The sequence below is a fragment of the Etheostoma cragini genome, chromosome 21 (assembly GCF_013103735.1).
Source record: "Etheostoma cragini isolate CJK2018 chromosome 21, CSU_Ecrag_1.0, whole genome shotgun sequence".
Classification (NCBI taxonomy): domain Eukaryota; kingdom Metazoa; phylum Chordata; class Actinopteri; order Perciformes; family Percidae; genus Etheostoma; species Etheostoma cragini.
In genome coordinates, this window is record NC_048427.1 from 5,385,440 (window position 1) to 5,410,359 (window position 24,920).

Consider the following 24,920-nt stretch of genomic DNA (forward strand, 5'->3'; position numbering starts at 1 on the left):
CCAAGTCACTTTGGCTAACTAAATTCTGTAATTATCTGCCTTTTCTTTGCAAGATCAGAAGTGTTGAATCTGATGAACAGCAGCCCGGGTATTGAGCCAGTATTGATCATATTTCCCAACACTGCAGAAAGGCTGGCTTTCTGTGTTAAATTGTCTTTCTTGATGTCTGTATGAAAAAAGAAAAGAAAAAAAAAGTCCTAGGAGGTCACCTCCATCTAGTGTCCATTCTGATCCCGCCAATACATTGTATAGAGAGTAAACCAACTGAAATTCCTGAAACATTCCTCCGTCTGTGCTTTAAGGTTGGCGTGTTGTGGGCAGTAGAAGACAAATCTGTGAGCTGCGGCTGCTGGCCAGACTGGCTGAGCTGGGGGTCAAAGAGGGAGTGGTGGCAGTGGTTATTTTGGGAGGGTTTATCAGCAAACATCCCATCCTGTACAGAGTGTTTGAGAGTGACATGGCAAGTGTTGAATACGAGAGAGGATGAACACACACACACACGCACACGCACACACAGCAAAAAGATTTTACCCCTTCTCACCCTGCCCACCCTCCGACACAGCATTCCAGTGTAAGCTGATGAAAGCCAGCCACCCCCTGTCTCCTCATGGTTAAAGGGATTTGCCGTGGTCACCGACAGGAGCGGGAGGCAGAAGCCTCACACTCAATCATTGATACTCGCAGAGTGTGAGGAACGGAAGAAAGAAAGAGCAACTGAGTTAGAGTCACACACACAGCAGGCTGTGAGCAGGGAGCAGGGATGGTAGCTGAGGAGATTGTTGTCTCTCTCTCAGGGGGTTCCCCATGGGGCTTCAGACTGCAGGGAGGAGCAGAGCAGCAAAAACCTCTACAGGTGGCCAAGGTACGATGAAGCTTATAAGTGTGTGTGCATAGAGTATGTTGAAGAAAAGACTCACTGCCAAGGTAGTAACATGAGTAGATGGATTTAATAGAGACTTCAGCTGTTGCTTGTGGTTTGAGGCCTTGATGGTCAGTCCTATGGTTTGTTGTGTTTGTAATTCAAGCTTTGGTCATTAACTTTATAGTCAATAAAATCTGAATAAATGAATTAGCTCATTGCATTGGTGTCACTATGAAAATAAATTTCCGTAGCTTCTGGGTATTTCTAGGGGTGTGAAAAAGATAAATACATGTGCTCATGTGAGTGTAATCGTCTAGCTTTTTCACACACAAGCAAGTCAGTATATGTACTTTCACTTGTGGTTGGTCGGCTAGTTTTCGAAGGACAAGAATTTCCTTAGTTCCGAGAGCATCATTGAATTGGCAAGGTAATATTTGTTTTGAAAGGCTTATAATCAGGATATCAATCAGGATGTTGTTTCACGTTTAACTCTAATCAGAAAAGTTAAAGTTACTTCAGTACAACTCTACAACAGTACTTTAAGGATATACTACAATTCTCTCATTTGGGTGCTGCCAATTTTAAATTTGCCTTGCTGTGATTCAGTTGGGTTTGTGGGTCAAAGAACAGCATGAACACATGCTAAGGGATTGATCTTGACTCGGGTTTCATCGACTGCATCCTGATGGCAATCTAGAGTATCAGAGACTGCATACTGTTGACCGTACAAAATGTTGTCTCTAATAAGAAAATCTATTCTGGAGAAGAGGAATGAGACACTGATGATAAAAGTTGGCCGGTCACTCATAAGCCGGCATGACCTCTGACACAAAATGGAGGGGGAGTGGCTTTGGCACCAAAGACCTTTTTTTATCCAGGAATTTCAAGCAGATAAAGTCTCCTTAGATGAGAGTTTGATCAGTGTGTGCTTCTTCTTATTTGTGTGTGTGTGTGTATGTGTGTGTGTGTGTGACCTGTCGTCTGTGTGTGTGGTGGTTGGACATACCTCAGATAAGCCCAGTTGGGAATGGAGCACAAACTGGAGGATCAGAATAGCTCATTTAAGAGGAACTGGAAACTGAGCATGGAAAAAGGCCCCTTGTTCACACACAGAGCCTCACACACTCGTACACTGTCCTGTCTTGTGTTATCTTATCGTAAATATTTTCTTCTGTCTTTCCAATCACAGTATCGCCTGTCTTTCTTCGTTTGTCTAGGAATGTGGTTGATTCTCCTTCAAGGTTTTATTTTGGGTATGTGGGGAACATATGGTGAATGACAGGCACCCAGAGCGGCGATGCAGCTGTTAAAACTCCCTCTTTCATGATGTTCACTTGTGCTGTGTGTATACATTTGTTTCTTAGTGGGAAAGTTACAAGATTGCTTGTCCTTGCATGTGTTTGTGTGGCGCCACAGTAGGATTATTGGGTCAAGAGACACTGATAAAAGCAAATACTGTGTTCTCAGTTCAAGTAGTTATGGAAACACACTTTCCTCCTCTCAACATTTTGTACAGTGATAAGCTGTGTGTATTGGTGTGTGTATGTGAGGAGACAGAGGTGAGAGCCTTATCTTCTACTTATAAAGGAAACTGCAAAGTAGAGGACAGGAATACTAGCCTTCCCATCTATCACCCACCCCGCCACAGACATACTTCCTGAAGAATCCTATGACATCATCTCTTAGCGACCTCCAGGGAACAGCTGCATGACTTCACAAGTTATTTTGATTTGGGGACATGGATGGCTGGCAGTAGAGGAGAGCCGCCTGTTGCTGAACACTGTTCATTGGTTGTTGAGCTTTAAATCCTTGAATGATCTGATTGACTCACACGATACAATCTGTAGGACTCACAGGGTGAAGAGGGATTATGTAAAGCAAGCGGGTCATTATTGCTGTAAGCTGTGACAGGGTGACGCAGGACCCCGACACAAAGAAGAGGGTTCCTTCTTCGGCCTGAAAAGGTTTAATTCGCAATGATGACCCGCTTGCTCTACATTATATGCATACACAGCTACTTAATAAACAAATCAAGATTTATTTTGACAAAAAATAGATTTTAGAATGATTTTATTTATTTGAGTGCAGATTTGAGTCACGCATGCGTCATTTGCCGACAAGTAGCATAAAAGATGCTAACGAGAGACTTCTGTAAAGTCAGCACGGTAAAAATGGACTTAGCCTACTTAACCAAGTTTGTTCACTGCTGGCTACAAGCTAGCAATCAAACACAACAAGGTTGTCAGTTAAATGGTGTTTAGTGCTAACTTTAGCAATCGAAACAATCATAGATAGCTAAAACACTTTTAAAATTGTGTCCATCGTATTATTTTATGGATTAATTTACAAATTTCAGTATGACACTTATGACGCAAACTGTTTAAATCTGAGCATGCGCAACTCACATCTGCACTTGACTCACATCGGGTAGTGACAATCTTAACTGTGTCCAAAGCAACGGTGTGTTATTCAGAAATAATTGACCAATAAGAAAAGAGCACTCAACCAAGATTAGAAAAAAGTACTTATTTAACATTTATTGGGAGTTTAACACTAAATAAATCTGTTAATATGCTTCATCCAGATTGATCAGTTTCAACTGACAGTGGACTGGCATCATGAACAAACGAGCCTTCAGCTGTCATCAGATTTTATATGATTTATTCAAATAGTCCTGAATCCTAACTGTGGTCAGTGAGAAGATCACAGACCAATTCTGAAATCTCTCATGAACTGAAATAATGTGTTCAAACTTTGGCAGAAAATAATTCTTTAATGTAGAAAACCCTCACTCATAGTGAAAAGCTGAAAAGAAAATGTGTTTTCAGGCTCTTTAAAGCCACCATGAATATTTATGTCATCATAGCATTTTACAAGTATTTATGTGTTATTAACCCCTTTCCTCTCTGCAGGTACGCAGGCGCAGCAAAGCATGCAAAGCTGGACTGAAGGAGCATGACGAGCTGGTTGCCATTGGCGACCATATGTGTTCAGAGCTCAGTCATGCTCAGGCCATGGGGCTCATAGATGCACAGAGCGCTACACTCGAGCTGAGGGTTAAAAGGTCAGAGCACGGACACCCATGCAGAACATCACACCGTCTTTGTTACATGAAGCGATAACAAACAAGTTGATGCATGTTTTGTATTTTCATAATTAGTCATCTGTATGTTTCCAGGGCCCCTTCTGATCTCCACTCCTCATCTGCATCGCCCCGCTCCTTTATGAGGGTCTTGTCTCCCCCCGTTGGTCCCTTGCCCTCTCACCGTTCCTCCATCCTCTCCCCCACTGGAGTACCCAGGGGAATCACTTCCCCTCCAGACAGCGAGGCTTACTACGGAGAGACAGACAGTGACGCAGACACACAGTCACTCACGCACCGTCGCCACCACCGCACACCTCCTCACGCACGCTCACCTGCGCGCTATGACAAGCAAGAAGAGGAGGAGACCTCAGAGATGAGTGGGTAAGACATGAAAACCTCCTGTTCTAAATATACTATATCCTGGGAGGTTTCCGCTGTGTTATAATCTGTGATGTGTTTTGTGTTTCCTCTAGGTATGAGAGTGCCACAGATGCAGTGGTTTCCATGCAGGGGCAGTGGGACGGTCAGTGTCTTCCTGGCGTCCCTCGCAGAGAGCTCATCTTCCAACCACTCCAGACTGAGTGGACCACCCCAGAACACACATCACACACTCTAACTCCTCACACACTCACACCGACCCCTGATCAGGGCTTGATGGAGGCGGAGGGAGAAGGGGACAGTGGCTTCCAAGAGGCGGGGGGCTGCATCGGGCTGGCCTGCCCACCGCTCGTGTCTCCTGAACGGGCGAAAGAGGCTCTGATGTCGGGCTCTGGTAAATATCTGGTGCCCATGGTGGGACCTCAGCAGACCCCAGTCGACAGCGAGCTTTCCACCACCTACATGGACAAAGCACGACAAGCTAGTGAGTATACATCTTCATAAAAGACTGAACTCCACTGTTACAAGTAGGCTAAATAATCTGGACATAACAAAATCGTTTACAAGGAAAAAGAAATTTCATATACAAAGTTACATATGCATACAATGAGTGAAAATAAACCATACAAACAAGCTGTTATTAACACACGTTATTTTTTTACAACATCTTAAATCTACATACATGTTATTAAAAACATACATAGCCAGTCTGAGTGCACAGAAGTACAGACATGTGATTGAAAGAGAAGACTCCTTTAAAGCTAGGATTGCTACAATATGTGCAACAGTTTTAGCATTGCTACCTGAAGAACTGAAATCAAATGAGGATAATCATGGTTGTATGCTACTAAGTCAGTTTGACTTATTGTGAAATAAGTTAAAGGCTGATCCCAGCCAACATTTTAATTCTCTTCTGTAAATCCAAAGAAAACACAAACATGCCGCATAGTTGAAACACTAGAAAGGTCATGACAAAAAGTTAAATGTCCTGTTTGAGGAATCAAGCAACAGGGTTTATGGAAAACATTAGTCCTAATTTTGGAAAACGCACCACTCAGATGCATTAGAGGCTACCATGATCTTTTTTTGAATGGTTACTATGCCGCTTCATCACAGTTATTTTGGAAAATAATGTATGATTGAGATACAACTCTAATTATAGTCCTTTACAGCATACCATGAATGTGTATCTCACTTCCACCCATAAGATTTCCAAACCATTACTGTTGCTAAATACACCTTGGATCATGGACGTGAGTTTGTTTTGTTGGATCCAAACTTTTTAGTCTATCAAATTTGACTTTGACACACAAGCTACTAAGCAAAAACAGGTACATTTCTTGTTTCTCATGGTGAAGCGCCTATTTAAGTCTTGACCACAGTGTTTTTGCATTTTAATTTAAATTCAAAAGATTTTCTTGGTGTCTCTGAAAGCATCAGCTTTGAAGTCTTGAAAGCGTATCAATAGTTAGATTACCCTCTAGTGGTGGCTTTCTATAACTGGAGCATCCAGTTACATTTACAGGCTTGCGGTGATGGGGTGAGATATACCAGATACCTGCAGAGGTATTCCACCTTCCCCCTCCTTCTCTCTTCTGACCCCCATAACAGCAGTCCATCTGTTCTGTCAGTATTTGGAGCATTTGCCTCACTGAGTGTATTTATAGGCATTTAAGCTTCTGATCGAAAGACTTTGACTCAAAGGCCACACAGCTGAATATGTGATGTATGACTGTTAGCATGAATGTGTGTGTATGTGAAAGTTGTGGTGTGTGTGTTTCTTACCACATGTGCACAGTAGGCTAGGTACCGGTAAAATGTATTTGATTCTGGTGCGGAAATTCGAATAGTCGATTTGCTGATTAGTAAATCAACAGAAAATGAATCAAGTTAGTTTATTTAAGTTATCTGCCAATAGAAATGCCACACATTTGCTGGGTCCAGCTTCTCTAATGTGAGAATGTATTATTTTCTTCTTTGTATTATTGTAAATAAAATATCTTTGTGTTTTGAACGGTTGATCGGACAGAAAAGTCTGAAATTGTCCCCTTTGGGTGTGGAACGGTATGCTGTGCATTTTTCAACAGATTTTGGTATTTTATAGGATAAACAATTCATTTACAAAGGTAGACAAAGGTGTGCAAGATGAATTTGGGGTTGTGAAAGGATGACTGAGATAGGAAATGAGAGTATTTAAACTGCTGCATGAAAACAAGTGTTTTTTTTCTATAGGCCTTAAAAAAGTCAATAGTAAATTGATGTTGCTGTGTAGTAATGGGTCAGAAGCAAATGATTGGGATCAACTGGCTTAAAGTGAAAAAATGCAAACATTTGATCAATCATGTCAGTTAACTCCTGACAAGAAAGCAAATAAGAGTATTTCACCACATGTTGAGCTATTCCTTCAATAAAATTATACAGTTTAAAAAAAAAAGTTGTATTAACCTAATAATTACCAAAACAAACTTATTATTTCAAGGCAATAATGATTGCAGCTGATCAAACTGAATAGCTATGCAGTGACAGAGTTGTGACTCCTCATGAGCAAATGATGTCGTGATGAGGGGATAAATGACCTGGATTAGGGATTTACCATAGGACAAATTGTGAGGTGTTTAGGGACCTGTCCTTTCTTACGTTACACACACACACAAACACACACACACACACACACACACACACACACACACACACACACACACACACACACACACACACACACACACACACACACACACACAGCTTGTTAGCTCTGCTGCCACAGAGTTGTGTGTCTGTGTGTGCAGTAGTTGTTAGGCATGAAGTGTCAGCAGGAGAGAACAGCAACATCAGTAAAGAGTTACGCCCTAGCTTTCCTCTATAAACTATATTTGGCTTAATGAACTCATGCAAACACACATACACAAACTCAGTGACATCACTAGCTAAATATCCTCCAGTGAGGGGTCTTCCTGTCCTGTGTGTGTGTGTGTGTGTTGGTGTGGGTTTGTGTGTGTGAGACAGAGACTGGACAGGTGTGTGATGTCTGTCAGACAGACAGGAATAGGGGGTTGACATCATGCATTGGTTTGGGTTGCTGAACACAGACAAAGGTCTGTACATGGCCTGTGCCCCGAGAAAAAAGCTGGAAGACACTAAACAGTTCCCCACTCAGTGCAGAACTCGAGTCTGTGAGGGTGTGTGTGGGAGGGCCTGAGGGATTTTAAGGACACACACACACACACACACACACATACACTCACTTTAGTGAGATGAGGGACCTCACATCTCCTTCAGGTTCAGACGTAGATGGACACACAGTCGCACACACCGTGTACGCAGGTAAGACCCATTATATCCCTTTCATGTACACACACTTCACTTATACAGGGATTTTCTGAAATTACAGGTAATTTTCTTTTTCATATTAAGAAGAACTACTTAATGTTTATGATGTGTCGGCACCTTAGAACGTTGACCATTACATGATGTCAAGGTTATTTTTCATTGTTGTGCTCAGTGGACTTGACTGGGGATCCTGATTTAGACGTGAGAATAACTTACTCAAACTGTGATTGTGCATCTTATTTTGTGGGTTTACACTGTATGGAAAGATTGTGTAAGTCAATGTGTCTATACTGTGACGCTTTATCAACTTAATGAAGCTATGTTGCTTGTTGTTGGCCGAAAACATAATGCTAAAAATGTAAATGGAACAAAAAGTTACAAAATATGTATAGTTATGTTTAGGTCTGCTAGTGGGATGACAAAGCCAGTCTGTGGGTAGGTCCAGACTGAAACAACAATAACTATCAGATGGATCGGGAGGAAATTTGGTAACTTTGGTTACTTTTCCTCTTGTGCCATCATGAGTTTCATATTTTTAGTTTTGATTGAAATGTCTAAAAAATAAGATAAGTTATTATAAGATTTGGTCCAGATGTTCATGTTCCCATTATGATGAATTGTGTTGTTTGTGTTTAGTGCTAATTAACAAATGCTATTATGCTAAACTAAAATGTGTTAGCATATACTGTAGCTCACTTCACGCACAAGTCCAACACAGCCACTGGCATTGCTGTAGACTGTTGTTCTCCTAGAAACCTTGTTATGTCAAGTCTTTGCAAAAGTAATATCTGAACTTTGCAACTAAAACATCAACTTGAGTATAAGGATTGTGTGTCTCCGTATAAATGTTATATACTATGTGAATGTGTGTGCTCAGTGGCGTACATCAGACTACAGTTATGTACAGAGGATTTTCATGTGAGGTGAACCAGGGTACTAAAAAGACTCAAATAGCCTTGGACTAAGCAGCGACGCGCGCACACACACACACACACACACACACACACACACACACACACACACACACGCGCGCGCGCGCGCACACACACACACACACATGGATTTGTGAAGGAGAGACACTTTGATCTAAACGTCCAGGGGTGTGTGACATAACTTTGGAAAGCAGCAGGAATTCTTTGTTCTAAATCCACAACACACACACTCCTGTCCATCGCTGGTAATCCTCATAGCTGCTTCTCACTGTGACAATACCGTATAAATCTGCCACTGCTCTCAGTCAGTGAGCTGGTTCTCTCCTTTGTTTCCTCTCTCTTTCAGCATATTTATTCTGGTCTCCCTCTCTTTCCTCTCTCTGTCTTGCAGAGTTGCATCGTGGGGAGAGTGTGGTGGAAAAACAGGTGAAAGAAGCTCGAACTAAATGCCGATCCATTGCCTCTTTGCTGACTGATGCTCCCAACCCCAACTCGAAAGGGGTGCTTATGTTCAAGAAACGCCGGCAGAGGGCCAAGAAGTACACGCTGACCTGCTTTGGCAAAGCTGAGGAAGATAGAGGAGGCGAGACAGAAGGAGACACAGGAGGGGAGACGGAAGAGGAAGGAGGAAGCTCCATCCTGAGTGGCTCAGAAGTTGATGAAGAGGGATTCTCAGCATCTTTTGACTCTACGTGGGATACCGGGTATCTAGACGTGCTGGACAGGAAAAGCTCTGCCTGCCCATCAACCACACCAAGTACTCCAACAACGCCCACAACGCCAATAACAAAGCACAACGCTGGGCTGGACATCTCAGCCTATCACACTCCAGGACTTGTGAGCTCTGTCAATCAAAGCCCAGGGTTGGAGGTCTCAGGGCTGGAGAGCTCAGCCTATCAGGGCGCAAGGCTGGAGAACAGCATTACAAAGCAGCCAATCAGTGACCCCACTGCGCACATGTCTCCTCCAGCTGTGGCTCTCACCAATGGGGTGTTGGTAGCTGTAAGTCGGGCTAGTGTTGTTCTGAGCGCCCCCTCGCACACGTCCCTTCCAAATCAAAATGGGCAACATGGCAACCCTAATTGTAGTCCTAACCCTAATCTTAGTCCTAACCCAATCACAGATTTAGATCATCACCTGAATCCAAGTGTTCTAAACCGCACTGCACGCCCCTTCACCCCAGGCCCTGCCACTTCCCGTGCATCTGTAACGTCTGTGATGTTCCGCCCTCCACTACCAAAACCCACAGCCGTGACCATGGCGACCAAACCCGGGGCGGCTGTCTCCATGGTGACCATCCAACCTACTCACTATCCATCAGGGCCAGATGCAAGGAGAGCAGTGTCTAGCACCTCTCTGTACATCCCTCCAAGAATTAACAACAGCAACAACACTCCCCCTTCTGTTAACTCTCCCCCCTCAGCTCTCTCGCCTCCCTCCTCTCTGTCTTCTGCACCTTTTTCCAAGCCGGCCGCAAATCCACCAACGTTTTCACCTCAGCCTGCAGTGTATGCTTCACCCTCCATCTCGTTCTCTCCTTCTGCAGCTCAAAGTAACCTGTTCTGTCCATCACCTGCTCAACCCGTCTCCGCTCCAGCTCTACAGCCATTTCCCTCTCCTCCTGCTCCAACTTATCCACCTCCCTCCACCTGCATTTCTGCTTCTCCCATCTCCCCACCTCATCCCCCTGATCTGACTCAGGCCTCCTTTCATGCCCAACCTACCCCTCCTCCTTGTCCTACTCCCGCCCATCCTTCTCCATCTCCAGCTGTCCACCCCTATATCAACATGACAGGTGCAGTGACTCCTGGGCCCTATGCTGCCATGGAAACTGCCCCACCACCCCAGCCTCCGGGTGCCGGTTCGTTGGGGACACGAGAGGAGCGCATCTCGGTCCCTGCCGCTCGCACCGGCATCCTGCACGATGCCCGTTGCCGTAGCAACAAGAAGCCAATGTTCTGTGCAGTCCAGAACAAAGATGTTAATCCAAACCCTGACTTGCTTTCAATGGTCCAGAACATGGATGACCACTTTGTGAGAACCCCAGCTGCTGAAACTGGAGCTACACCCAGTGGTGAGACCGGACATGAGTCGGGGCCTGAGGAGGACTGGCTGAGACTCGGGGCAGAGGCCTGCAACTTCATGCAAGCTCAGCGAAGATCCAGGCCACCTCCTGTAGCTCCCAAACCACAAAGCCCTCAGGTGCCACAGCTGGCAGGGAAGGGAGGTGAGCTGTTTGCCCGCAGGCAGAACAGGATGGATCAGTACGTTGTGGAGCGATCCCCCTCTGCTGCTGCAGCACCTTACTCTTCTGCCCAGACAAGGCAGTCCTCACCAACGCCTTCTCTCCCTTCGACCTGGAAGTACTCGTCCAGCATCCGTGCTCCTCCTCCCATCAACTACAACCCCCTTCTTTCCCCCTCCTGCCCTCTGAAGGCCCAAAAGAAGCCTGAGGTCACAAAGTCTGGACCAGCTGGATCTAAAGGGCAGAAAAAAGGCCTCAAAGCTGTGGACATTATGAGCCACCGGCCCTACCAGCTCAACTCTTCATTGTTCAGCTATGGGGCTGGGGTTCCCATGGACACCTCCACCTATCAGCAGCAGAAAGGATTGACAAGTCCTCAGAAGACAGCACGAGTATATGAGGTAAAGCGCTTCTCCACGCCCCCACCAACATCCACAGGGCCCGCCCTCAAAGTTATTGCACCTCGATCTGCTACGACACTCGGAGAACCCCTGTGGCACTCTGATGTCACATCTCCTCCACCTACTGTTGTCCCCGCCCCCTACCAGCCCTATCAGCCTCAAACCCAACCCTACCAACCTCAGTGGGCCACCTCCCCTCTGTCTCCTCTACCTCCCCCTGCCCCCACCGCTCCACTTCCTCAGCTTCCCACCTTCTCTGCTGCTCCTGCTCCAAATCCACTCCAGTCTCCTACTTTCTGCCACCTTCAGCCCTCCAGCAGCGCACAGGCCACCAGGCAGTTCAAGAGTTCCCCAGATCTGAGTCCCATGGGCCACACTGGTGCCTCTCCACCTGCATTCAGCAGCACGCAACCTAACAGGGTTCCCAGACCCAGGTTCAGCACTTCCAACCTGGGTCTTCAGCCTTGCGTCTGGCGCCCTGGATCTACTATGCACTGAAAAGACTCTAGTCTGGACATGATAAGCCATGGCTCTGTGGGAACATAGAGCAACATTCTTTTTTAAAACAGGTCCATGAGTTTTTGGTACTGTAACAATGTTATTCAGGGCTGCACCTTGGGGTTTTACCAGACAAATTTTTATTACAAGATCTGGTTGGATCAGCCACACATAAAGCACATTTTATCGCTTACATTTAATCTTGTTGACTCGTTTATCCAATGCATTTGGCTGTAGTTAGTGGGAACTGTGTCGGGCAAAGGAAATGTAGTGTGAAAACCTGAGAAAAGTCAAAAAGAAATGGATATTAACGGCAGATTGAAAAGTCAGAAAGAGATGCTGGATGAAATTAAAATAAAGTTCCATCAATATTGTTCAATTGTATTATTGAATCATGAAGTTTAAACAAAGAAGAATAGAGGATGTGAAAAGACAAGACAGTCGGGAGAGAGATTTGGTCGAAGATGCTAAAGAGATTAAAAGGAAAGCTCTGATGAAGTGACATAATAGAAACAATGTCTGATGAGGTTTAAAAGATCCAGATTTGACTCATAACTTCATAACCTTTAAACATCCTACAGTACATGTTGCCATCCTGCCTTTTTATATCAGAGACGTTGCATTACTAACATATTTGAGTACTGTAATTCCCCCTCTGTTTATATTCTAAGGATTTGTGTTTGAGTGTCTTTTTTTGCAGTTGCACTCTGCAGCAGTGTGTACTTTGTTTTCTGTGTTTTTTTTCATAGGGTGAAGAGCAAAGCTGCCATTAAGAAGTGAAGCCATACAGTAGCCTTGATTCAGATCTGTTTATATGAAACAAGAGTTGTATTACATGTCAGTTTAGCTGTTTTCCACAGAGACATGCGGCTAAATAAAAATAGACATGACTCACCCCAACTGTCACTCTGTTTCTGCTTGTGTCACCCGCTCCCACACCGGGCCCCAGTAATTCCTCCTCCTGTTAGTTTTTACCCTTTTTTCTGTTTCAGGCATTTACCAACAGGTCTAAAAGCTTATTTGATCTCTTCGGATTTAAGTAGTCTAGAGATCAAATACACACTTTATAAGTGATAATAGCCATCAAGGTTTTTTTTAGACTTTCACCACATGGTGGCACTGTAGGATCTGTCATCTAGACATGTTGCACCATCATAGTTTATGGTTTCCTCCCTTGTCACATCACACATTTTACATTCAAATCAACAGTAATAAACCTGTCAGGGTTTCCATTTTATCTAATATATTTTGATACTTTTAATTAGACTTTCACAGATAGTGAACTGTAAACTGTGGAAAAATGATTTCAACATGTGTGCATGCATCCTTTTTCTAATTCTTCTATTTTAGAATCATCTTATCATTACAGTTGTAGGCCAACATTTCAGGACAGCCAGCCGATGGTTTTGGAGCTATGAAACCCAACCATGGCCACAGAAAGGGATTTAACCTCTAACCCTTGACAGGGATCAGGTGACGGACGCGGCTAACTTCAGCTGCTAACTTCAGCTGCTAACTTCAGTCCAGTTCAAGTCCACTGGTAAGCTTAGCTGCTGTGCTAGTGGAAGGTACAACACACACACACACACACACGCACACACACACACACACACACACAAATCATTTCTACAAACTAGGTCACTGGATTTTAGAAATACATTAAAGCTGTAGCTGCACTTATAGTAATGACTGAAGTGGTGCTTTCAACTACTGGCCAAATTACCTAATTAGTTCTCTCTCACTCAATTGCGCACACACACACACACACACACACACACACACACACACACACACACACACACACACACACACACACACACACACACACACACACAAACAGACCATTTCACCTAGCGGTATTTTTGAGCTGTTAATCTCCAGCTATTTGGCCCAGTGCTTAACGCTTAATTCTGATGGCTTTTTTACAATGTGATCAAGAGTGGAGGGGAAGCGCTGCTCCCTCGTACATCCTGTCTCCTCCCACTGTTCTGTCAAAGAGGCTCTTTCCTCTCACCGTGATTCTGGGTCAACTTATACAAGTGTTTGGGGTCAAGGGTCAGGGTTTAGCACGTCAGAAAATGGACAAAAGATGGTCGTTCTCACTCTCATGTGGATCTATCATTTCAGAGTTTCTTTAATGTTCTATAATGCATCATTAACTGATCTGTTTGGCTTGATGAAGTATTACTAGCCATTTTGGATATACACCTTCTAACTAGGAGTTATATTCCCAATCAAGCTACACACAGACACACACATCTGTATCAAGGCCACCTGGCCCATCCAATTTCAGGACTTGCATACTGCAGGGGTGATTTTTATCCCCGCTTGTGGCATAGCCCCAAAGATATGCAGAAGTTTTTTTACATAAGCATGATAAAATGTAGTCTTTGGAGCTTTAGACTGTGTTGGTATAGAATAATTTGTAAAAAGGGTAAGGAAGCTAAGACAATCCCCCCCGGAGGAGTCTAGACACTGGTGGTGGCAGCGTTCGAGCCCGAAGACCAGATCAAAGAAGTGGACCCAGCGTCCAGCAGGAGGAAGACCCAGAATGCCTCTGGGTGACGATGACTGGAAGTGGAAGGGGAGTTGGAAGGTTGCACGCTTTGCCTGAAATGACAGCTGACAGAAGCAGGGAGAGAAACAGATTTAAAGCAGGGTTGTGATGCTGGGATTGGCCCTTGGAATTTGTGGCCAAATCTGCTTGGTTAATAGGAAGGTGAACGCCTCCAACAGCTAATTCCATTTAGGAAGAGAGCAGGGATTAAGTGTTAGGTCTTCCTGAAAGAATTTACGCTGAGCTATCTTAGATGTCATTACAGTAAATATGAACAGACATTCATGTTCCCCTAAGGATGAATCCTACAGATCTTGGTGATCTTCTGGCTTTTCATGTAGTGCCACCACCAGGTAAACGTTTTGCAAACACAGATATTCATGTTCCCCTTTAGGATGAATTGTAAGGACTTTGGTGATCCCTTAGATCATTTTGTCACATGTCCAATACTTTGGTTTAAGTTACTATAAATACCTTCAAAACTAAAGACATCCCAATTAGCCTCAGGCGTACGTTTGTTTAGAGCTAAATAGCAAATGTGAACATGCTAACATGTTGATATAGAGAAATGGAGAAACATTCCTTTGGAGTCATGTTTTGGACACCTGATGAATTTAAGTTCAATATTCACTGTCTTTTATCTTTTTACTCTGTTGTTAACACTTGAGCAAACCCTTTCAAATTGTGAGTTAAAAAATTATTATCTAAATATAAAGATTTTACATTTTCTTGTCAGTGTTATAATCCAACTCACTGAAGAAATTCTTGCCATTCCAGATGATCAATCCTTCCCAGTTGGCTGAACAAATGTTTGTTTACTAACTAAGCAAAACTGTGAAAGGGACACAGCGGAGAAATATAGAGCCTTTATAGCATTTTTTCCCGCGATTACACAAAATTAAAAAAAAAAAAACGTGATTTACAGAAGCAGGGTACTGCAGAGGAACTGTGACCGACATGAGGATACATGGATGACTGCTGCCAAGCACAAACGAGGAATAAAGTCACACATTTGTAAGTTAAAGGAGGATAAATGAAGAGACTGTGCAAAGAAAACACATTGACAAAAGCATTAATGCCCTTAAGCACGTAATACCGAGTGACAAGGGAAGAAAATAACTGCAGGAACCATATTTTCTTCTCTCTTCTCTTGAGTTGTTTGTCATTTTGTCTAAAGACCCTGTTCCCCTGTGATTGGAGCTAGGACCAATGATTCAGGTGTTTACAAGCTGGAGGAATTCAGTGAAATCATCACGCTGAACCTCAGCGTTTCAGTAGCATCTGCTGACTTTAACTTGATCAGGTCTTTAAAAGTTGACATACTCCCTAAGATACCAATTCACAACTCGTCTGGTTGTTTTAAAGTCCGGGCTGAAGACCAAAAGTGATGAAGTGATGATACAACATTTTCAAACAGCCCTCAGAAAGAGGTGACATACCTACAGAATATATTTGAGCTATGTGACGTCTTGACAATTTCCCATTCTTTGATTTTCTTTTACAAATAAAGTAGATAGAAAAAAATCATTATCGTTATCATCGTTATTGTCACTTATATTACCAACCTCTGGTCTCGAAACACCACACCCACCTCCTTTTACCCCTTACTCAATTCACCCCACCCCTCCTACCACCCCCGCAGCCAGGTCCATACCACTGGAGCCGCCCTGCTCATAGGGTTTCACTCTCTCCGGGGCGAAGAGGAGGCCAGGCAGTATATACAAACTCTGGGAAACAAATCTACCTGGGAATCTATATTCCTCTGAGCCAAATTTTTTTATCTGGGACCGTCTGGGACCTGTGTCTTCCTGTGGATATATCGGTCTTAGGTAAGACATTAGAGGTGATAATGTGTGATTGCATTGATAAAGACGTCTGACACATGCCTTGAGTGTTTGTGGATTATCTAGCACCTACGGTTTGCACAGTTGTCAAATAATTCGGGATCCTCTGAGTACAAGGGGACAGTTCAGTTTAAATGCAGATTGTGGCTGCGGGAGAAGGCCCCATATATGGCCTGTGGATGCCTCTGTGAGTGGATAAATTAATAAATAAATAAATTTTAAACAGTTTTATTGCAGATTTTTACAATTTGTTGGGTCATTTTTATATCAATGAAACTAAATCTGAATCACAAGAGCCAGCTTGTAGATGTCTGTCAGTTTCTTCCACCAGCTCTTACTGTACCTAACACTGTGGTAGGTGAGGAATGTGGCCCTCTGCTGTGGAGTTTTTAGTCTGCGGGTATGGATGCATGTGTGTATTTGGGAATGTGCTTACTGATGTCCTTCCTCCCCAGCTGTCCCCTTTAGATTTATCAGGAGCTAAAACAGTCTGGTCATGGGGGGACAGGAGCGCCTCTTCACTCAGGGAGGCGGTAACAGGACCCAGGCCCTCGTGTCTCTCCCGTTGTCACCTTTAGCACAGCAGTTTGCCCCCATCTTGACTTTTCCCAAAACATCCAAAAACACCTGTAATCTCTTGCTATTAATCCACAACCATTGACTCACATTAATCACAAGAGTGAAACTATTTGAGTGCAAAATTGTGTGTTTGCTGGTGCATTTACACGTATGTACACTCAACACAGTGTTATAGATCATGGGTACATAAAAATAGCTCGCATGGCAGGACTGAATCCCAGCCTAGGAAACCAGCTTCAATTACAGTGGATGAAAAGTAATTACACTACCTTTCTCCCTGCAGACGGGCCCTGCAGCTTTTTTTCTTGTACCGGGACTCACCTCCAGCCTTACATAATTGCTTTCGACCTGGGCAATAGACAGCAACATACTGCCGGCCCCCATTTCAGTGGTTAGACAAAAAAGACACAAGTTGCCATTGTGACTTTGGTGTCTTCGTGCGTTGGCCTTTACACGATGTTTAAAGTGTGCTAAAGGTTAGTAAAGAACGCAGAGAGGTTCCTGCTAAAGTTTACTAGAATTTGGGATGTGAAGGGCAACTTTATCATAGCGAAACATATCCTGGAAATCAATTCAGATGTTCCTCTGAAATGTTTTTCAAAAAATTTTAAAATAGTTTTGTTGTATCACATTTCACTGCTGCTAATTCTGTCATCCTCTCTGCCAAACTCCTGAGAGACCAACTTTGTTTAAGTATCATTTAAAGTATGAGATCCAGTCAAGTCAGTTTATTTATTAAACACATTGAAAAAACAAATATTGAACAAAATGCTTTATAGAAAATTACAATTAAATACAACTGAAATACTCAAAGAATAGAATTACTAGAATTACCTAGAATTTGTTATTCCTAGTCCCCTCATCCCCAGTTTAAAAATTTTTTTTACACTTGGGGTCAGCGCAACAAGCTGTACAGCAACAAGTCTTTTATGTTAAACACCAAATATGTTGTCAGTACATTCTGATCTGACGCCCCTGTGCCTTCAAAACCCGCCATGTCATCGTTGAAAAATTGATACGATTAACAAAAGTTTGGTTAGACTTAAGGAAACTTAGTTTGGGTATATTGTTAAGGTGGGGGGATGTTTGTTGTCGTGGTTACTGTAATAAACGTGGTTAAAGTTTGGGTCCATCCTGGGCACGATGAAAAAAAAACATGTTGGTTTGAAATAGGGAAATAAACAGTAATCTCCTAAAGTCCAATGTTTTGTTGACTCATCTATTCACCCCAAACTCATAATCATAATTCTTGTGTCCACTGTTTTGTCACTTGAACGTTAACATATGTCATTTAGGGGCACTTGTTGAAACATTAATTGCTGTCTTTCTTCTTTGGAGGAGAGTCTCCACGGCACTTAAACATGATCACCTCAGAAAGTTGCAGAAAACGTAAAAATAATGTTATTGCAACAAACAGTTGCCTATTTACACCTCCAGCAGATATGAAGGAACAGTAATGGGTGGAGTAATTTTACTGATCACCTGGTAAAAGTAAATCTAATATTCACTCTCTTTTAACTCAGTTTTTGGTCACCACCAACTCTTAAGGGAAATACTCCATCTGGCTCTTTAACTGCTGAATGCCCCACTATGTTCACCAGCTAGTTGCTAACTGTGTGTGTGTCCGCTGTTTGGTGTTGAGTGTGTAGAGTACAGTTGGTTGTAACATTGTGGGTCGTAAACCAAAACAAGGAGGTAAAATGCTAAAAGCTTAGGGTACAATGTAGAGTCTGTGATAATTCCTTGTCTTTTTTTATTTTAATTTTTTTTATTACAGATGAAACTTTTCACATTTGATCCAATTTTATTTAAAAAAAAAGTATTTAGTGCAGCTTTAAATGAATTAAAATCTAAATATACATGTATCTCTAATATCAAATCTAATATTTAAGATTTTAATCTGAACCTATTTTAATTTCTGTTAATATTCATTTGACTTTGGAAATAGTAGTTTGACAAAAATAATTACTGGGGTTTATCAGTATAGCAAACTCCATCTGCTGATCAAGACCATGAGATGAAGTTGAAAGATCCGGAAGAAGCTATTCAGTTGACCCAGAGTTAAGAATCTTTGTGAAATTTTGATTTATGTGACTGTAGGATATATTTTTCTTTATATGTAAAAGTGAAGTTCTTTTTCAAAGAAGATTATTGAGGATGAGGATTATGATTTCACAATATCTCTGTTCTTTTCTTAAGCCATGCCTATCAATACTCCTGCCCCTTCTCAAAAGAGGAAGAAGGCCACCAAGATCATCACTGACCTGTCCAACATTAGCCAGAATGGTAACACACACACACACACACACACACACACACACACACACACACACACACACACACACACACAAACACACTTGTTCCAAGCAGTAACACAATATTTAACACGCATGTGGCATCTCCTGGAGGGATGACGGTCATTATCAGATGGCAAAGCAGCCACAAATCTGTCACCATCGGAGGCAACACAAATACCAGATGGTGATTCTGCACCCACCATATTTGTTTGAGGCAACGGAAGTGGAGTCAATGTAAGTACTTGTTGAAATGTGTCACATTTTTCACATCTTGGCATTAGACAGATGACTAAATTTACACATGAATGCATTAATAATCCAATGTAATTATAGTAGAACAATCAAACAATCACATAGGGCCTTTTTCTGCATAATGAGCACTTTAAAGCTGTTCCACTTTAAATACAACATGCTGTAAATACTTCAGTACTATTACCTGATAGAGATTGTAATTGTAGGACTTCTACGTCCACTACTGATAAAAGTGTGCAAAGGTTAAAGCAACAAATTATTTTCTAACATTTTGTATTAATAATTTTTTTACAAACACTAGTGGCTTGGCTCTAGGGATAGCGATGTTGTCCTAACCTTCTCTGACTTCATCTAATGCCACCATCAGGTCACAATTTCAGTCCGATACATGTTGGTTTATTGATCACATTGTTGCAAAACTAATGACATTCCCATCATCTTCAATTGTATTGTACCGCAGCATTTACCATTCTGACATTAGCATTTTGCTGGAAAAACACCACTGACTAGACTAAATACAGCCTCACAGAGCTGCTATAGCTTCTAAGTCTTGCTGTGGTACGTTATGTTTTCTACCATGGCAAAGCTGACATTTACACGTTGCATAATATATTACCAACCATAATATATTCTCTGCCAATCTCTGCAATCTGCAATCTGAGCATGCTCGGAGTGTCCGAGCACTAAGGGCACAGATTGTTGAATACATCTGTCATTCAACAATCTGTTGATGTATTTCCCCATTTGTGTCCTTTGCTGTTTTCACTACCGCTCCTTCCGCTGTCAACATTTGCAGACTCATCTGTACCGGTCCACCAGTCTGTTTTCAGTCAGTCAGTCAGGAGCTTACCATGCTCATCCCTCATTTTTCTCTAGTTAATATCCACTCATCCATCCATCATCCCTGCCACTGTGTCTATCTGACATTTGTCCCATGCCTGTTTGCTGTCCGTCTGTCCACCCAGTCTGTTCAATTTCCTCCCAGTCAGCAGCCAGCTCCAGTTTCACCTTCTTCTGAATTAATACTCTAATCAATATCCTCATGGGAGAGTTTGCTCTGCTCCACAGTCTCAATTATTCTCTCACTCTCCCTTTCGCTCTCTCTCTTTTGCTCACACTTAACACACACCCACTTGCTCAAGCCTGATTTACTAGGTACTGCTAACAGCTCTCTGCAGTATTGCAACGCCAACTCCCCACTTTATAGATGTGTTTTTGTGTGTGTGTGTGTGTGTGTGTGTGTGTGTGTGTTGGTTTATGGCTGGACTCCAGGTGTTATGAGTGATATCAGAGTGCATGTGGTGGATGAGAAGAGTGTTTTATGAGCATCTCTGTGGAGCAGTAAAATCCATCAGATCTCTCCATCACTGAAAGAAAGGAGTAGAGAGAGAGTGTTATAAGGATTCCCCTCCATAAACAGTTCTACCAGAAAACCTGCCGTGACATTCCCCGGTGCTCTTCTCTTCCATATCGCTTTGGCCTACTAACCCCTACAACTCCCCTGGTTTCACTCACATTCACACACACACACACACACAAACACACACACACACACACACACACACACACACACGCACACACACACACACACATCCTCTAGCACGGTACAACAGGTTTCAACTCTAATTCATCACAACAAGGATAATATGGAAGCAGGGAATGTGCCCTTTACAGTCTTTCCCATCCCACCAATATATCTAGTGGAATGTAAACCCACCTTTTAATTTGCCAAATGGGTTTTGCTGATAAAAGAGAGCACAGCTCGGAGAGTGTGTACCACATCCGCTAAGCCTTTACCACACATAAATGCTTAAACATTGTTCGTCTGCACAGCGATAAATCATCATTGGATACACAAGCCCGATTCCTTTCATTCATGAATGTGCTCTAGTTCATGAGTAAATGTTTTTACAATGTCTTTTAACGTTAACAAATTACATATTCTTCAATGGAATAGTTTGAAATTTTAGGAAATATGTTTATTGGGTTTTATGTTAGATAAGATAATTGATACAGCTCTCATATTTGTTAGCTTAGCTTAAACTCACATTTTTACTCTTCAGTTTCTGTTCACAAAATATAACATGCTCATTATTGAAATTTCAGAGATTCCGGTTAGTGTATTGTTTTACCTTTGGACAAAGCTGGCTGCTTCCCTCTGTTTTCAGTTTTTGTGCTAAGCTAAGCTAACCAGCTGCTAGTATTTGCATCATGTTTACTGCACAGAAATGAGAATGGTGTTGATCTCCTCTGACTCTCAGCAAAGAAAATGAATTAGAATGTTTCCCAAAATGTTGAACTATTCCTTTAAAATATTGTTCAATTTGCATTAAAAAGTCACCTCTCACATCAGAGAAATTTCCACCAAATTTGAATTAAAATCTACTTTTGCGTTTTATACTGACTAATGAACAGACAGTCAATTTAAATAATAAACACAAGTTGGATTGTTGTTACTGGCAAATGCAATAATGGATTGGTAGGCTTGGTAACTGGTTCCATCAAGGCATGATTTTTATTTATTGTTCAATACATTTTTGGTTGCTTTTGTTTATTTTATTTTTTGGGGTTAGTATTCCTCGTGTTGTTAGGCTCCCCTCTACCCCTTCGCACGCACCCACCTGCAATTCCATATTTAGTCCCTTCGTTTTGTCTTCCTCCCTTTTCCCGTCAGACGATGAGTCGGATCCCGAGGCTACTGAGCTGGACCTGGGAACCAAGATCAAGACACCCAAGGACACCATGCTGGAGGAGCTCTCCTTAAACACGAACAAGGGCTCCAAGCTGTTCAGGAAGAGGCAGCAGAGAGTTGAAAAGTTCATCGTGACCAACGAGAACAAGGTAAGAGTAAAGAAGAGAAAGGGAGTGTGTGTGTGTGTGTGTGTGTGTGTGTGTGTGTGTGTTTGTGCATAGCTTATGTGTATATGGGTGTACTGTTCAGACTTTCTCTTCCTTTTTTTGGTCTTCCAGCAGAATCTTGAGAACCTGCTGATGTTTCCTCCCCTGGTTCCACCAAAGCCTCAGATACCAAAGAAAGAAGGTGGGGTCGCACATGCAGTTTGTATTTTTCTCTTTTTAATTTGGCTTTCCATTAAAATGTTGCATTTAATCTCCCTGGTCTTCCTCTCTTTTTCTTCCCTGCCCGTTTGTGTCCCAGTTGGGGAGGAAAAGGTAGATGAGGAGGCGGAGAAGGAGAAGAAGAGAAAGGAATATGTTCGCACCTACATATCGCCATGGGAACGAGCCATGCATGGCAACCAGGAGCTGACAGCTACCATGAAGTCCTCCATGCCGGGACCCATCCAGATGCACCCAGAACTGCCAATGTACAAGAGCTTCAACAGGTACACACCGACACTAACTGAAGCTTTACGCTGAAGGTTGTTTTATTTTTTAGTTTTCATTTAACCTTTATTTAAACAGGTAAGCTGATGGGAGGACAAATTCTCATTTGCAATGACAACCTGGCCAAGATAAAGGCACAAAACGTGAGAGACAACATAGGGTTACGCAACAAATATGCAAAATACAATAAAGTCTACAAAAAAATACAGATCAAATATAAATTCTGAGTGTAGTACGTAATTCGTATCCTGTTTTTGCAAATGTAAAAGTTCAAAAAGTCATAAACAGATAACACATATGACAGCTGTGCAGGTATGAATGTGCCGCTATGCAATGGAGCATAAGAGACAATAAAGTTGTGCTGCATTGTTCGTTCTGGTGCTTCTCATCCGATTGCATCCATTTCTCCATCCTCTCTCCCCAGGACGGCGCGGCCATTTGGCGGCTTTGATAAGGTGCCCAAGATGTTGACCTTTGAGCTCCCAGTGCTCAACGATGGCACCGAGGAGTCGGAGACTATGACCAACCAGCACGCCGACATCCACTCACGCCCCTCATTCAACCGCACGCCCATCGGCTGGGTCTGCAGTGAGGACAACTCAAACATCCACATGGAATTGGACAACAACATGCCCTTCGACGGAGAAACAGATGACCTGTGAACACGCATGCACACACAAGATGTACAAACACCAAAAAAAAGAACAAAATGGTTTAAAACTGACTTGATGGAAAGGGACAAAGTATCTCCCTGTGGTCTCTTGTGTGCTTTCTAATCGTTTGCTCCCCAATTGAATCTTACTATGATTTTGCATACAGTGAGCTAATGTGCTCTTTAAACAATTTGTTTATGCAATAAAGTCCCCCATTACAGAATGTCTGTCTGCTTCTGATGTTAACACTGCATGTGCACGTCTGATTTATGGGGCTGACTAGTAGTCTACAACTTTTTGTGTACAACTATTTCCAAGGTCCAAAATGAATCAAGTAGCTGCATAGGGCCATACAGCGTTTAAACAACAAGACATTAGAAATATTAAGGGTCCCTGTCCATGTTTTGGAAATGGTTAGGTCACCCTGCGCAAACTGGCTTCCACTATCACCAGACAGTCCCTTTAATGGACTCCCCAAGGTAATAGGAAGAGAGGTCAACCCAGAAATGACCTGGACAGCAACATTAAGGGGACAGGCCACATATGGGGACAGCTGGAGCGGCTTGCTCATGACCAAGATGGCTAGACAATCCTTGTAGGCGGCCCATGCCCCAGTAGAGGAAAATAGGTGGAAGAAGAAGAGGAGGAGTCCATTTTATGTCAAACTTTTAGTATTTCTATAACAAAGGAACTGTGAGCGACCGAGCTGGCAGGCATGAGGTAGTCGCAGGTAGTCTTTTATTGAGCCCAAAAATGAAACAACATGTCACAAAGTTCAGGGCTCATAAAAGAGATCAACTAAACACAGCTAAACTATATAATACATTTGCATGAACTGAATAGAAGTGGAGACTAAACTGACCTAACTGTGACAAAATCTTACCACATAGTGGAACATATTAAATGGCCGATGCAACAGAGGCAACACAAAGACAAACGCCATACTACAAATAAAACAACACAAGACAATTAGTCTAGCAGTATATATATTTTTGCAATGAAACAAAAAACTAATATACTCTGATAAAAAACAAGTCCCAATCCCCCCTAGTGTGGGGGGAATTGGTACATTCTGATTAGTTACATCCAGTTTTAATAGCTCTGCTTGGCTTTAGGTGGTGCATCTTTAGCTCCGTCCTGACAACATGTCCCTCCAGCAGCACCACTTTCAGCACTGGTAACTCAAAGAAATAGAAAGGACTTATGGCAAATATACCGTCCTTTTGTTTAGTTTCTTTCTTCATATTTGAACCAAGGTAGATTTGACACATTTACACATTTCAAATTTTATTTAAAAATCATACAGCTATAGGATGTCCTGGTGGTTGAGCGGCTTAAGATGCATACATGAAACATTTCTGGTGCAATTTCAGTAAGGCCCATTATTGCATTTCATTTGTCCCACTGACCACTCTGTCCATACAATAAAAGTAAAATAAAAAAAAGCATAATTAGAAAAGTGATAACTGACTGAAAACTGTCTTTTTGTGTGCACACAAGTTATCTCACTTGAAGGAAATGATTTGATATTTTTTGGAAATACGCTTATGGGCTTTCTTGCTGAGAGCTAGATGAGATGATTGACAGCACTCGTGAAAGTGATATCAATCTTTTCATCTAGCTCCAGGCAACAGAGCGAACAAGGGTATTTGCGAAAAAAAATGT

At 42.5% G+C, this 24,920-nt stretch overlaps 2 protein-coding genes across 4 annotated transcripts; both read left to right on the forward strand.

Moving 5' to 3' along the window:
• The first annotated feature begins 551 nt into the window (after nucleotides 1-551).
• On the forward strand, nucleotides 552-12,623 carry synpo2lb (synaptopodin 2-like b). Of its 2 annotated transcripts, none has more exons than XM_034859403.1 (5): nucleotides 552-862; nucleotides 3,775-3,926; nucleotides 4,041-4,328; nucleotides 4,421-4,809; nucleotides 8,976-12,623. In XM_034859403.1, exons 1-5 carry the CDS (start codon nucleotides 761-763, stop codon nucleotides 11,726-11,728), a joined length of 3,684 nt encoding a protein of 1,227 aa, XP_034715294.1. In that variant the 5' UTR covers nucleotides 552-760; the 3' UTR covers nucleotides 11,729-12,623. The 2 variants fall into 2 exon arrangements, with proteins under 2 accessions (XP_034715294.1, XP_034715295.1); XM_034859404.1 differs by lacking the exon at nucleotides 552-862 and adding an exon at nucleotides 1,881-2,019.
• Nucleotides 12,624-15,910: 3,287 nt separating this feature from the next.
• On the forward strand, nucleotides 15,911-23,288 carry myoz1b (myozenin 1b). 2 transcript variants are annotated; one of them, XM_034859490.1, is made up of 6 exons: nucleotides 15,911-16,114; nucleotides 18,908-18,994; nucleotides 21,932-22,098; nucleotides 22,228-22,297; nucleotides 22,415-22,601; nucleotides 23,027-23,288. In XM_034859490.1, the coding sequence occupies exons 2-6, from the start codon at nucleotides 18,910-18,912 to the stop codon at nucleotides 23,262-23,264; spliced, it is 747 nt and encodes a 248-aa protein (XP_034715381.1). In that variant the 5' UTR covers nucleotides 15,911-16,114; nucleotides 18,908-18,909; the 3' UTR covers nucleotides 23,265-23,288. The 2 variants fall into 2 exon arrangements, with proteins under 2 accessions (XP_034715381.1, XP_034715382.1); XM_034859491.1 differs by having other exon boundaries at nucleotides 22,231-22,297.
• The last annotated feature ends 1,632 nt before the right edge of the window (nucleotides 23,289-24,920 follow it).